This window comes from Nycticebus coucang, chromosome 10 (assembly GCF_027406575.1).
Source record: "Nycticebus coucang isolate mNycCou1 chromosome 10, mNycCou1.pri, whole genome shotgun sequence".
Classification (NCBI taxonomy): domain Eukaryota; kingdom Metazoa; phylum Chordata; class Mammalia; order Primates; family Lorisidae; genus Nycticebus; species Nycticebus coucang.
The window spans coordinates 107,315,229-107,330,757 of NC_069789.1; the positions used below are offsets into that span (position 1 = coordinate 107,315,229).

The 15,529-nt window shown below is 45.9% G+C and overlaps 1 protein-coding gene across 1 annotated transcript; it reads right to left on the bottom strand.

Annotated features, from left to right (window-relative positions):
* Positions 1–977: 977 nt before the first annotated feature.
* LOC128597576 (zinc finger protein 773-like) lies at positions 978–10,033 on the bottom strand. The gene is made up of 4 exons (XM_053608048.1): positions 9,782–10,033; positions 5,015–5,141; positions 4,403–4,501; positions 978–3,778 (listed from the first exon to the last, which is right to left on the bottom strand). Exons 1-4 carry the CDS (start codon positions 9,812–9,814, stop codon positions 2,622–2,624), a joined length of 1,416 nt encoding a protein of 471 aa, XP_053464023.1. The 5' UTR covers positions 9,815–10,033; the 3' UTR covers positions 978–2,621.
* Positions 10,034–15,529: the final 5,496 nt, after the last annotated feature.

The following is a 15,529-nucleotide window of genomic DNA, read 5'->3' on the forward strand; positions in this document are numbered from 1 at the left end:
ACTGAATTATTTACTTGTATTTTAAAAGACTCGTAAGAATCCAACAGCAAACTCACACTTTTATTTAAAGGCAAAGACAAGGTACAATAAGAGACAGGATGCAACTCCAAATGCATAATTGATAAAAGCACAAATCTGGATAAGCTGGACTTTATGAAAATTAAGAAATTCTGTCCTAGGAAAGATACCATTAAAAAATGAAAACAAAAACCATAAACTGTGAGGTTGCTGTGAGCTGTGATGCCACAGCACTCTACCCAGGGAGACTCTGTCTCAAAATAAAAAGTAATAAGGGGTTGGCCCCTGTGGCTCAAGCGGCTAAGGCGCCAGCCACATACACCTGAGCTGGTGGGTTCGAATCCAGCCCAAGCCTGCCAAACAACAGTGATGGCTGCAATCAAAAAATAGCCAGGTACTAAGAAAATGCCAGGAAGGCTATGTTAACTAGTGTGATGAAAATATGTCAAATGGTCTATAAAACCAGTGTATGGTGCCCCATGATCACATTAATGTACACAGCTATGATTTAATAATAATAAAAAAAAAATAGCAAGGTATTGTGGCAGGTGCCTGTAGTCCCAGCTACTTGGGAGGTGGAGGCAGGAGAATTACTTGAGCCTAGGAGTTCGAGGTTGCTGTGAGCTGTGATGTCATGGCACTCTACCCAGGGTGAAAGCTTGAGACTCTATCTCAAAGAAAAAAAAAAAAAGCCATAGGGTAGTGCCTGTGGCTCAGTGAGTAGGGCGCCAGCCCCATATACTGAGGGTGGTGGGTTCAAACCCAGCCCCGGCTGAACTGCAACCAAAAAATAGTTGGGTGTTGTGACGGGCGCCTGTAGTCCTGGCTGCTCGGGAGGCTGAGGCAGGAGAATCGTAGAAGCCCAAGACCTAGAGGTTGCTGTGAGTCCTGTGACATCATGGCACTCTACCGAAGGCGGTAAAGTGAGACTCTGTCTCTACAAAAAAAAAAAAAAGCCATAAACTGTGAAAAAATATTGTCAAAGCTTATGTCAAATAAGGAATTTGTATACGGAATTATTAAGAAATAAGGAAACAGGCTCGGTACCTGTGGCTCAAGCAGCTAAGGCGCAAGCCACATACACCTGAGCTGGCAGGTTCGAATCCAGCCCGGGCCGCCAAACAACAATGACAGTTGCAACCAAAAAATAGCTGGGCATTATGATGGGCACCTGTAGTCCCAGCTACTTGGGAGGCGGAGGCAGGAGAATCGCTTAAGCCCAGGAGAATCACTTGAGCCCAGGACTTGGAGGTTGCTGTAAGCTGTGATGCCACCTCATTCTACCCAGGGTGAAAGCTTGAGGCTCTGTCTCAAAAAAAAAAGAAATAGCAAAACAATAAGAAACCAACCCAAAGTTTTAAAAAAATAGGCAAACAATATTAACAGGCATTTCACATATGGCAAATACCCACATGAAAAATGCTCAACACTGTATGATTAGGAAAATGCAAATAAAAACCACAGTGAAGGCTCAGCACCTGTAGCTCAGCAGCTAAGGCACCAGCCACATAAACCAGGGTTGGCGGGTTCAAACTTGGCCTGGACCTGCCAAACAACGACAACTACAAACAAAAAAAAAAAAAAATAGCCAGGCACTGTGACAGGCACCTGTAGTCCAGCTATTTGGGAGGGAATAGAATTGCTTAAGCCCAAGAGTCTGAGGTTGTTGTGAGCTGTGAGCTATGATGCCAGGGGCGCTCTACCTAGGGTGACATTGTGAGACCGTCTCAAAATAAAGTACAGAAACATAATGAAATACTACTACACATCTGCTAAAATGAACTGTCCATGATTCATAGACATACAAATCATTGATAAGGATGTGCAGAAATTGGTAATCTGCACAACCACTTAGAACACGATTTGTCACATTATTAAAATTTTTAACATTTGGATCAAATTCCAGCACGACAACATGAAAAGCTTCATGGACTCAGCTAAACTGGTGAAAATTATAAAAACACAATTCAAACTCTATGGAAATGGTACCATGAGTATATAGCAAATTAAAAAATATTTATTTAATAACATCTAACATTTAGTAACAATAGTAGATCGCCTTTATCTTTTTTTAAAATCTTTTTTCTTCTCACCAGTATGCATTCTCTGATGTTAACCAGTCACCTTTGAAGGAAGACCATGTTTTCCTTTCTTCCCTTTAAATTCAACAAGATGGAAACTGTACTCTAGACTGCTGCAGCCAAGAAGACAGGGCTTCCTCTCCCTGGAGCTCCCAGACAGAGCACTATCTTCTTGTGAGGGGCAATCTGTCAGGAATTCTCATTTTGCCCCGTGTGTATACTTAGACAAATGACGTTTAATTGCTGGCTCCCTCACAAAGGCTACTTCTGTTTCTCCATTTTAAGTTAAGTTATATAGGTGAGGAGACAGCGTATACCCTGCATTCCTAAGACCTTTCTCCACATTCACTGCATTCATAAGGCCTGTCTGGGTTGTGAAGTTCATGTCACAGAAGCAGAACAGATATTCAGTTAAAGGCTTTCCCATATTCTTCATATTCATAAAACCTGTCAGCCCTCTGAACTCTCCAGTGTTGAATGAGGTTGGAGGTATGGCTAGAGGCTTTCCCACATTTGTTGCATTCAAGACTTTTCTCCAGCATGAACTTTCTGGTGTTGAATGAGGTTGAAACGCTGGCTAAAAGATCTCCTACAATTGCTGCACTCATAAGGCATTTCTCCAGTGTGAATTCTCCGATGTTTAACAAGACTGGAGCTGTGGCGAAAATACTTTCCACATTCTCTGCACTCATAAGGCCTTGCTCCAGTGTGAACCCTCTGGTGTTTAACGAGGCTGGAATTTTCACTAAAGAATCTCCCACATTCATTGCATTTAAAAGGCTTTTCTCCAGTGTGAACTTTTCGGTGTTGCATAAGGCTAGAGCTTTGGCTGAAAAATTTCCCACATTCACTGCACTCATATGGCCTTTCTCCAGTGTGAACTCGCCAATGATTAATAAGGCTGGATTTGTGGCTGTAGAATTTCCCACATTCACTGCATTTATAAGGTCTTTCTCCAGTGTGAACTCTCTGATGTTTGATAAGGCTAGAGTTGAAGCTAAAGAATTTCCCACATTCACTGCACTCATAAGGCCTTACTCCAGTGTGGATTCTGTGATGCTGAACAAGTGTAGAATTATGCCTGAAAGCTTTTCCACATTCACTGCATGTAAAAGGTTTTTCTCCAGTGTGAACTCTCTGGTGTTGAATGAGGTCAGCATTGCGGCTAAAGGATTTTCCACATTCACTACACCCATAAGGCCTTTCTCCAGTGTGAACTATTTGGTGTATAAAAAGATTGGATTTATGGCTAAATAATTTTCCACATTCACTGCATTCATAAGGCTTTTCTCCAGTGTGTAGTCTCTGGTGCTGAACAAGTAAATATTTCTGACTAAAGGCTTTCCCACATTCACTGCATTTGTAATGCCTTTTTCCAGTGTGAAAGGGCTCCCCACTTTTGGTGCTCCTGTGTGACTCCCCTCCACTGTGAGATACCTGGTACTTTTGAAGACATGTGGTAGTTGAGAAATCTTTCCCACCTTCTATGCTGTGGAAGGGCTTCTCTGACAGGTGGACTCTGCAGCTTCTCAAAACTGGAACCCTCCCCTCTTCTCTTTTTAAGGGTTTCTTTATATAGTTCAGCTTCTGGTATTGGTGAATGTGTGAACCAAGCACTCCTTCTACAGAAGCAGTCTGCTTAGGAAGACCCTCCTCAGCCTCTACTCCATGACGGTAACCTGAAAGCAGAGAAATGCTGGTGTGAAAAGACAGCCCCCTCATTAATGTGTGCCTCACACCTAGTAAAGAATCCCTGGGACAGCTGGCAGAACGAGAGGCTAGGTCATGGTGGGGAAGGACTTGCTGTGTGGTATTGACCCTGGTAAGCTCACAGATTGGAGGGGGCCTCATGAGCACCAAGGGTGCAAGGATGGGGTGCAGCACAGAGAGGAGGAGTCAGGGTCCCCAATATACACCGCTGCAAAAGGCTTTTTGCAGGGCCTTAGCTGCTGGGTACATAGGAACACAGTGCAGAAGGGAATGTCAAAGCCCAGAAAAAACAACTGCAACTGAATAAATGGTGTTTGAGGACTATCCAAGGATAAGTGCACACCTTACAACACATTCAGTAAAAGCCACTGCTGGAGGGTGCTGCAGAGGAAGGGCTGAAACATGGAGGCAGAGAGATGGGGATAGCCCTGGGTCAGAAATCAAAATAGAAATAAATAGACAACTGAAGAAAAGGTAGAAATTAGTGGTGGCCTCTTGTTATGTTCAAAACACCAGGGCCTATGGATAGACTCCCAATATGACTTGAACCCATCCCTGAGTTTATATCTTCTAACGTTCCACCTTCCAAGTACCTTTTGGTATGGCTGGAGCCTTGAGTCCCCAGGCAGGCATGAAGAGCTCTCCCCATAACTCCAGTTGGATTATTTCACAGGTCCTAGAAGATGCAAGTCCTAAGGGAGACAGGAGAGGTAAGTGGCCAGCACTGGGCCAGAGTGACCCACCCCACAACAGACCAAGGAAAGAAAATTAAACAGTACAAAAGAACTTGGAGGGTTCTGCAGTAACAACTCAGTAAAACTGATCATGTCAATGCCCCAATCCTGGCAAGGGCGATCCTGAGGTATGTCAGCTAGAGGAAGAAGGCAGAACAGAGGGGTCACAGGCCAGGGAGAGACAATTAGGGTGAGATCCACTAGCCTGACTGCAATACTCTGGCCCCCAAACCTTTTCCTGCATGGCTTTGGGACACCTCAGAGAGAAGGCAATAGTGTTACAGCATAGGGTTATCCTTTACAAGAATTATGCCTGAAAGCTTTTCCACATTCACTGCATGTAAAAGGTTTCCTAAAGGACACTGGGGATGGAAGCAGTGTCCATCTCTGGGAAGGACAGACCTGTCCCTAGGAAAAGGAGGAAGACCAGAGACCAGCCCAGGATGCTGGTGTGATGTATGAAGGCCTTACCCAGAGAGGCCATAACTGCAAAGTTCTCCAGCATCACACTGCGGTATAGGAGCCTCTGAGCTTCGTCAAGCAGTTTCCACTCCTCCTGGGAGAAGCAGACAGCCACATCCTCAAAGGTCACATGGCCCTACCAAGGTGGGAAGAGTTGAGTTTATATGCAGCCTCCTTCCCTGGGATTCCAGGCATTCCCTCAAACACACACATCTTCTCACCTTCCTCCCCATGTCTCCACCTCAGATATTACAATAAGCCCTGGGGCCACTGAGGCCCCTTGAGGCCCTGGGGACACTGATCACTGTGTCCTCCCACAGCAACAACAGGCAAGTGGGCAGATATCTAAGCTCTGAGCATGGCATGTAGGGCCACACCCTCTCTTTTCAGGCAGTACCCCTAGAGTCCCCCAGATCTTTCCTCTCAGATACAATCAAACCAAGGGCTTATGCTTCAACCTATGTCCTCAATGCCAGGGCTCTGGAGCCATCCATTTACACACCCTCCCAACATGCACATAGTCTGTGCCATACCTCCCTTTACATCTCCAACCTCCTACTGCCACCCTCACCCCTACATCACATTGTATTTCTTCCACCCTCAGCCTTACATGCCAGTCTACACACAGCATCCTGAGGGTGCTTGGCAAAGGCATCTGAACCCTATTCCATCCCAGAGCTCCAGTGGCCCTGATTGCCAACGATGATCCTCTCTCATGCCCTGATTTGAAGGGCTCCCTACTTGGCCCTTTTCCCTCCTTCATCTTCAGCCATGCAAGTTTTGGACACCCCAGCACTCTTCCATTCCTATGTTGCAGAGCTGTCCCTTCCCAGTCTCAGTCTTCCTCTTGATTCTCATTTGAAACCCAGGCTCATTTTTCTCTCAAACTAGGCCAATAGGTTCTCCCAGATGACCCTATTTGATCTTGAACAAATCTAGCAGCCTGAGTTAAACTCCCCAGGACCCAAGAAAGGTCAGAACAAAAGTCTGGTGATCTTACATTTTGATGACTAAGCAGTGGCACCAGCCTGTCATCTTGTCTTACTTACTGCTTATTCTCTTTCTCATGTCCACCCCTCACAAAAACATTGGCCATCAGCCAGAACATCCTCAAGCCCTACATCCCCTTCCCTAGGGCCACTATTCTCCTTCATGCCCTTATGAAGCCCACCACTCCCATCCAGGTGTCTGAGTAATAGACCCAATCCTTGGCCCCCACATTGTCCTCCCTTTTTACCTAATAGCATTTCAACAGGACCCAAAGGTGCTTCCTCCTAAATCTACTCCACACTATCCCGGTTCATGTATTAGCCATTAAGTGGGTCTCTCCAACTGAACCTTTCACCTGAACTCCAGTCTTGTGTGTCAAGATGCCCACTCAATGCTCTCTGGAACTTCTCATTTCTACATGACCAAACCTAACTAACATCCCCACTGAAAACTACTCTTACCACCAGTTACCACATGGTCACTCTTCCCTGCTTCTTGCAGCTGAGAAGATATCTCAGAGTCACCGCTGACTCTCCCAACCCTCTCTTGCACCTTGCACTTTAAAAAATTTGCTCAGACTTACTTAGAAAACAGACTGGACTCCAACCACATCTCCTACCTCCAAAGCCACTACCCACCAGCACCCACCAGCACCCACCAGCATTTACCTGGACTACTAACTGTAGCAGCCTCTTTGCTGGTCTCCCTCCCTCTACTCTCAAGCCCACAATTGTTGTTCTCTACTTTGAAGCACAAAGAGTTTGTGAAGACTGGGTCAGGTCACTTCCCTTTTATGCTCCAAACCTTCTGTGTTTCCCACCACCCTAAGAATAGAGGCCTAACTCCTCAGTCTACCATTCCAGGCCGACATCCTGCTGTTTCCACCAGACATAATGGAGACCTCAGGTTGCTTAAGCATTTCCAGCTCAACCTCACCTCAGAGCATTTTCTTTTCCTTTTTTTTTTTTTTTAGAGACAAAGTCTCACTTTATCGCCCCTGGTAGAGTGCCCATGGCATCACAGCTCACAGCAACTTCCAACTCCTGGGCTTAGGTGGTTCTCTTGCCTCAGCCTCCCAAGTAGCTGAGACTACAGGCACTTGCCACAGCGCCTGGCTATTTTTTGTTGCAATTTAGCTGGGACTGGGTTCAAACCCACCCTTGGTATATGGGACTGGTGCCCTACCCACTGAGCCACAGGTGCCGCCCGTCAGAGCATTTTCTAATGGAATGGTAGACTGAGGAGTTAGGCCTCTATTCTTTCCATTTAATATCTGGTCTCGACTCAGGGCCCTGACTTTATATGACCACCTTCCAGGAAACTCAAATAGAAGGGCAGGAAGAAAGAATAGCAAGCAAGGAGCCCTAGGACACCATAATCCTAGAGATTAAGTAGGTGAGAGCTAAGAGGAGGACATCCTCCACTTACTTCTGCATGGTCTGTTAAGTAATTTTGCAGCCATAGGAACCTATGGAAAAACGAGGCTCTGAGAGGCAGGCAATGATACTGGTACAGGCTCATCCAAGCCCCTCTAACCTGGAGTCATGTGTGCATGACTGTCTACCATCTGGGCTTCAGTCCTCAATGATGTCTCTCACCAGCTATGTGCCTTTGGACAAGTATTTGATCTCTTTGTGCCTCAGTGTTGCCATCTGTAACATGGGGCTACTAATGGTATTTACTCTATAGAACTACTATTTGGATCAAACTCACACCTGCGTGTCTAAGACTAAGTATCAACTCCTACGGTGCACATAATTAATGCTTCTATCAACATTTTCAGTACAAATAAGCTGGTAGGCTTGGAAAATGTAAGTTTTTTCGAACACACTTTTAAACTAAGAATGTGATATTTAAGACATTTGATATTAATCAAATATTTCGCAGCATATTAGGTTTTCAACTAATGATTAAATGCTTATATCAATTTAACTTGTTAAATCTATGTTGTTATAATTATCTCTGTCTGTATGAACTTGGATCAATTAGCGCTTAGATAAGTATTTAATTCACAAATTCATAAACTGGGGCCCTGGGCCTAAGGAACCTGAGTAGAACCGGTCCTTTTGGCAACCTGGAACTGCCTGCTGTCTATTCCTCTTAAAGCGATATTGGTTGGGCGGCGCCTGTGGCTCAAGGAGTAGGGCGCAGGTCCCATATGCCGGAGGTGGCGGGTTCAAACCTAGCCCCGGCCAAAATAAAAAAAAAAAAAAAGCGATATTGGTAAGTACTTCCTGCTGGAATAGGTGGTCATTCCTCCTCCAGTGAATTATGGGGAAACATAGATACCAAAGGGGCTGCTCCACCATCCTAGCTGATCTTTCCCACAGGGATTAGACAAGATGGCCTGCTGAACTGGCATGGCAAATCAATACTACCCAACATTTCAGTCTCCATCCTGGGTCCTCATTCTTTATAATCCATCATTCCTACAGACACTATCTTGGACTATAGGACTCCACTCTTTGGAGAGGGCCCCACCAGCTAGGCTCCTCACTTCCTTCATTCACCTCATGGCCCATCTGAAATAAAAACCCTGAAGATTCTCCCTCTTAAATAGGAGCCCCAGGCCTTGCCCTGGTCCAGCCCTCTACCCACCACTTCTTGGATATCTCCAGCCCAGATGTCTAGCCAGAATTCCAAGATGTAAGGTGCCCACTTGACACCCCTACCCTAATCTTCAACTCCTAATCTTTTTGAAAACTGACCCCCTGAACAGATTTCCCTATCTCCAGCCTTCCAACTGTTCAGGAAAACCAACACAAACAAAAAACCAGGATGGTCCTTCATTCCCCACTTTCTTTCACAGTCACATCTGATGTGGCACAAATCTTGTCTGTTGAGTTTATACATATATTTTTATGTATGTATATATGTACGTTTGTATGTCGCTCAGGCTGAATGTACTGGTGTGATCATAGCTCACTGCAGCCTCTAACTCCCGAAGTCAAGCGATCCTCCATCTCAGTCTTCTGAGTAGCTGGGATTACACACGTGAGTCGCCACGGCCGCTTTTACCGGTACAGCAGTTTCTTTCTGTCTCTCTTTTTTTTTTTTTTTTGAGACTGTCTCAAGCTGTCGCCCTGGGTAGAGTGCCGTCGCGTCATAGCTCACAGCAACCTTCAACTCGGGCTCAAGATATCCTTTTGCCTCAGTTTTTTTCGATTTTTAGTAGGGATGGGGGCGGGGTCTCGCTTTTGCTTAGGCTGGTCTCGAACTCGTGAGCTCAAGCAATCCACCCTCCTCGACCTCTCAGAGTGCTAGGATTACAGGCATGAGCCACCGCGCCCGGCTGTACCTGCACACTCCTCCCGATCCGATCACTCCTCCCGCCTATAGTCAATCCTAGCACAACTCTCCATCCATCTCTTGGATTTATCTACTCACAGGTCTCCTTGTCTTCACCTCCATCATCCCACCCTAGGCTGTTTCCCACTGAGAAGCCTTTGGAAAACTTTGAGAAACAGATCGAGTCCCTTCTCTGTCCCCAACTCTCGTGGCCCAGCAGGCCCAGCTGCTCGGCCTATTATTCCACGAGCACCTCGTCTCCTCACAAGCTGTCCGTTAGACACCACCCAAACCTCAGGTTTGGGCCTCCTGGTTCAGGAACGCCCAAGCCTCTGCACCTGTCGATCCCGCCTCCTGTCACGCTGGGTGTAGGAAACATGACCCTGCCCACCAGCACCCACAATTCTGGACCCAGCGACCTGGGCAGGCGACCTTCAGAGAGCTTTAGGATTTAGGTGAGGGTCGGGGCGGGCGAGGCCTGGAGGTCGCGGCCCTTACCAGAGCGGGGTCTCCGAGCGCTGCCGCAGCCATCGGACTTAGCCGGAGGAGCGGGGACAAGAGGAAGACCAGGTAGGGACCCGGCTCGCTTGGGCGCCGCCACCGACCCTCAGACCTGCCTCAGCGCGGCGAGGACAATGTCTTCCTCCTCCTGAGCCTTCCTGCTCTCGCCGCCTCAGCTCAGAATCCCCTTTCGAGGGCCTAGGTTAGATAACTCTCCAAAGGAGAAACAACAGGGATCGCCAAAAACACCTCGCGCCAATAACACGGCAACGGAAGTCCCGCCCAGCGCGTTTCGCCCCAGGAAACGATCGTTTCCATTGGCTGGTAGACCCCACCGCTCGGCGCAGCACTTTCTGGGTAATGTAATCCCACAGCGCCACACTTGGAGGAAGCGGGCACAGATGGGAAAAGGACGTGACACAGAGGGTTGGGGGCGGCGCCTGTGGCTCAGTGGGTAGGGCGGCGGCCCCATATACCAAAGGTAGCAGGTTCAAACCTGCCCCGGCCAACAAAAAAATAGCCGAACGTTGTGGTGGGCGTCTGTAGTCCCAGCTACTAGGGAGGCTGAGGCAAGAGAATCACCTAAGCCCAAGAGCTGGAGGTTGCTGTGAGCTGTGATGGCACTGCATTCTACCTAGGGCGATAAAGTGAGACTGTGTCTCTAAAAAAAAAATGTAAAAAAGAGAGAGGCCAGGTCAAGAACTTCGTTGGGCTTGTGCAGAGACTCTCCTTGTAGAAAGCCTGGATTTCAGTTTTCCCTGAGCAACTATTCCACTCTTTCCTTCTCTTAAAGAACTTAAAGGATAAAGTGGTTTCTTTGGGCCGAACTATATGTATCTCAAATTTCCCTTGCCAAGGATATGCCTAATTTTAAAATGATGAAACAATGTCTAGTGTGCAAGAATAAGACAAGATTCTGAATTAGGGTGTAGGTGGTGAGAACCGGGGATCTCAAGTATTCACTTTTTTCCATCATCCAGTGCTAATTTTCTCCCTTTTCCTTTCTAAGCCCCAACGTCAGTGTTCAGGACAATGGTCCTCCCACTTACAAGCCAATATTCCTTTCCTTCATCTGTTTCTTCTCCATGTTCTCACTGCTCTTCCACCTACAAATACAAAGCCAATTTCCCACAGGTAGATATAATGATGGACTGTTGCTAACAACAAGCAGCTGTTGATAAGAGATGCCAACCCTTTACTATGTATTGTCCCACTACTGCCCCTACCATTGACGCCATTATTTTCCTGTCAGTCACCATTCCCTGATTCTTCTCCTATCCTTTTTTTATTCCTTGAGAAGAGTCATTTTGTCACACTTGGTAGTGTCATGGCATCATAGCTCACAGCAAGCTCAAACTCCTGGGCTCAAGTGATTCTCTTGCCTGAGCCTCTGGAGTAGCTGGGACTACAGGTGCCTGCAACAATGCCTGGCTATTTTTACAGACAGGGTCTCACTCTTGCTCAGGCTGGTCTCAAACCCATGAGCTCAGGCAATCCACCCACCTTGGCCTCTCAGAGTGCTAGGATTACAGGCATGAGCCACCGTGCCCAGCTCTTCTCCTATCCTTTCCATCTATGGGCTGAGCAATGACCAACTTCATCACAGCCTTGGGACAAAAAAATGATAAAGTATCTCCTCCTTCATGGAACTTTCTGGAACTGGGTTTCAATACTAGCTGAGTCTGAAAAGGAGGCGGGAAGTCAATGTTGGGGTTGAGGACCTGATAGAATAGAGAAAGACCCAAGTTTATTGTCACTTCTACAGTGGCCATATTCTTTTTTATTCAGCATTCATTATTTTAGTCTGGCCATGGTGTGGCACATGGAAGGAAGAGGAGGAGAAGAGTGAGGAGAGTTGGACCCACTGATAGGATTGGGACAATGTGTAGATAAACTTCCCTCTGTTGTGCTAAGGACAGGAAAAGATGCCTTGCTTCCTTGAGAACAACCCTTAGAAAAGTAGACTATGAATTATTCACCTGATAGATTATGGGTAAGTCATAAAAATGAGCTGATCACAATGACATGAACCTCTGTGGATAAATCTAACAAACATACTACAGAATTTTATCCTGCATATGGTATGATACAATCTATAGAAAACTCAGAATCTTGGGATAAGAAACAGTATATCATTTAGGAAAATGTACATAGGTGGCAAAAATATAAAGACATCAGGGTAATCATTATCAAAATAATTAACAAAAATGTCATGCAAGTGTTAGTTAGCTCTAGGGGAGTTATCAGGCAGGCAAGAGATGTGAGGAGACAGGATGCCCTAAGAAACAACAGTGCCTTTGGTGGCACCTGTGGCTCAATGGGTAGGGCGCCGGCCCCATATACCAATGATGGAGGGTTCAAACCCAGCTCCCGCCAAACTGCAACAACAACAACAAAAAAAAAATAGCCAGGCATTGTGGCAGGTTCCTGTAGTCCCAGCTATTTGGGAGGCTGAGGCAAGAGAATTGCCCTAGACCAAGAGCTAGAGGTTGCTGTGAGCTGTGACGCCACAACACTCTACCAAGGGCAACAAAGTGAAACTCTGTCTCAAAAAAAAAAAAAAGAAAAAAAAGAAAGAAAAAGAAGCTATCCATCCATGCCAGTGCCTATTCCATGGAACTCTGTCTGTAATGACAATCCGCTGTTGGCTATGAGGTCTGACAATTAAGTATGTGAACTTGGCCACCATACTACCCTTACATTGGCAGCACTATACAAATAGTTCAGTAAGGTTTCATAACCTTGGTATTTAGACTCTGTCTAAAAAAAAAAAGAAAAGAAACTACAGTGCCGCCAATGAACATTATACTGAATGTGTTACAGTTTTTTTTTTTGTAGAGACAGAGTCTCACTTTACTGCCTTGGGTAGAGTGCCATGATGTCACAGGACTCACAGCAACCTCTAGCTCTTGGGCTTCCGTGATTCTCCTGCCTCAGCCTCCGGAGCAGCTGGGACTACAGGCGCCCGCGACAACGCCCGGCTATTTTTTGGTTGCAGTTCAGCCGGGGCTGGTTTGAACCCGCCACCCTTGGCACATGGGGCCGGCGCCCTACTCACTGAGCCACAGGCGCCACCCGTGTTACAGTTTTTAAATAAATAACAAAAAGCCTATGTCGACAGTTTAATTTTGTCACAGGAATAGCCAACAGAATAAAACAGATTCATATATATGTGGAACGTGGATAACATCAGTGAGGAAAGAACAGACTATTTAATTGTGTAGTTTAGGTAAAATTCACTTATATCTCACTGAATTCACAGAATAACTTCCATGCGGATATTTTCAAAAGAAAACAACAGTGTATTCTGGGTCTTATGCTTTCTCTGTAAACTCTGGAATCCATTTTTATTTGGAGCCTTATGGAATATTTCCATGTCTATAAAGAGTGGAAACATGGAAGTTTGAAGCCCGGGCCCTGCGTTTGGTCAGATCTCCTGAATGTCTGGAGACCACACCCTTCAGTGTTTTGGCAGCCTAACTTATCCAAGAGAACACAAGAGGAAGATGCTCCTCAGGGTTTAGTTACAGGTCCAGCTTCAACACGTGAGCTGCTTCAGGGAATGAAGAAAGACTGAGAACTACAACTGACCAAACAGATTTTGTTCAAAATCTCCTGGATTGGCTTGGCACCTGTAGCTCAAGCAGCTAAGGCACCAGCCACATACTCTAGAGCTGGCGGGTCGGAATCCAGCCCAGGCCTGCCAAACGACAATGACAATTACAACCAAAAAATAGCCGGCCCCATATACTGAGAGTGGGGGGTTCAAGCCCAGCCCCAGCCAAACTGCAACAACAACAACAAAATAGCCGGGTGTTGTAGTGGGTGCCTGTAGTCCCAGCTATTTAGGAGGCTGAGGCAAGAGAATCGCTTAAGCCCAGAAGTTAGAGGTTGCTATGAGCTCTGACGCCATGGCACTCTACCCAGGGTGACAGCTTGAGGCTCTGTCTCAAAAAATAAAAATAATAATAAAAAAACTCTAATGGTCAAAATAAAGTGATTTTGGGTCGGGGCCTGTGTCTCAAGGAGTAGGGCGCTGGCCCCATATGCTGAGGGTGGCAGGTTTGAGCCCAGCCCTGGCCAAAAACTGCAAAAAATAAAAAATAAAATAATAATAAATTAAATAAAATCTCCTGGATCCCCCAAGATTAGAGCTCAAAAGAATGATCCATCACCCAGAAGGTCTGGAAATCCTGGACTTCTACTGGATATGGCTATCTAGTCCTTAGACCCTTCAAGTCAATTTCCCTCAGCTAGCTAGCCGGAACTAACTTTCCATCTAAACTATCCTGAGAAGGAAAAATGGACAGGGAGGTGAGACTATAGAATGGGGAAGTAGAACTGTTTCCTTAGGGGGAAAGGGACCTGATATTTCAGAGGGGTAGTTCTGCTCCACAACAAATAAGCAGTTCCATGACCTCGCATTACACAAACACCTCCGTAAATTAACCTAGTGTTGTAAATACACTTACCTTCCACTTAGAAATATAAAAGATTTAAAACATTGAGCAATGTCTTCTTTCAATTTATACGTTACTAAAGTTATGCATGAGAATTTCATTAGTCTAACCCCATAAGGAAATAGATTCAAGTTTTACACAGTGGTGAGCAATTTTTTTTTTTTTTTTTTTTTTTGTAGAGACAGAGTCTCACTTTACTTCCTTCGGTAGAGTGCCATGATGTCACTGGACTCACAGCAACCTCCAGCTCTTGGGCTTCCGCGATTCTCCTGCCTCAGCCTCCTGAACTAGTCCCATTTCTGGCAGCCAGGAGATGAGCTGTGGAAGGACGTTACGGGCAGAGGGACTACAGGCGCCCGCCGCAACGGCCGGCTATTTTTTGGTTGCAGTTCAGCCGGGGCTGGGTTTGAAGCCGCCACCCTCGGTATATGGGGCCGGCGCCCTACTGACTGAGCCACAGGCGCCGCCCGGTGAGCAATTATTTTAATCAAAAGATGCAACTCTCTTCATCTTCACTCCTTCTTTCATTGCAAACATTTCACCTGGTGATAGAATCAATGTACTGACCTGTCCAGGTAGAACTGACCAGCCCAGGAAGGATCCGGTGCATGTGCCACCCAGGAAATAATGAATGCACCAATCCCTGCCCTCCTGCCCCTATAAATCCCCATCTGCTATAGCCCATGTGTGGAATTCCTTTATGATTTCACCCCATCTGCACTCAGGTGGAATAAAGACCACCTCGCCCACTCAGAACAGAGACTCCGTTTTCCTTTCATTTGGCGTCTCGGAATAATCTTTCATTTTGGGTCCTTAACTTCTCACCTGGGATCAACCTTCTTTGGCTTTGAGTATTAAGAAATTTATTTTCTGTGTAAACATATAAAACCAAATGGTAACCCAGCCAGGGAAAGAACACTTGCTCGTGGCTTCTTGGGTCTGGCTCTCCTGGGCATGGTTACACATATTTTCCTCAGAATAAACCTCTTTAAATTATTTTACAGAGTTTGTGTTCTTTTCTTTTGACACCTCCTAACATCTCTACTCCATGTTCTACATTGTGGTCTTGTTTGGAGTCTTTTTTTCTCTTTACCTGACCTAAAATGCAGAGGCTCACAAAAGTAATTCTAGAGCTTTAGGCTACATGAGTTAGAAACAACGTAATATTTATCAACTTCTAGCTATAGAAGTTTGAGTGACATTAACGTATAATAGATCCATCTGATTATTTTGGTGAGCATTCTCTGCATAAGGAAGCTGGAAATATGTTTCTAACATTTCTGTT

What these genes read in the sequence shown, in the direction of transcription:
- LOC128597576 (XM_053608048.1), bottom strand. Translation starts at nt 9,814, where the DNA reads ATGGCTGCGGCAGCGCTCGGAGACCCCGCTCTG. An exon ending in CGCTCGGAGACCCCGCTCTG is followed by an intron (nt 5,142 to 9,781) that starts GTAAGGGCCGCG and finishes CCACCTTGGTAG; the next exon opens with GGCCATGTGACCTTTGAGGA. An exon ending in GGCTCCAGCCATACCAAAAG is followed by an intron (nt 3,779 to 4,402) that starts GTACTTGGAAGG and finishes CTCTGCTTTCAG; the next exon opens with GTTACCGTCATGGAGTAGAG.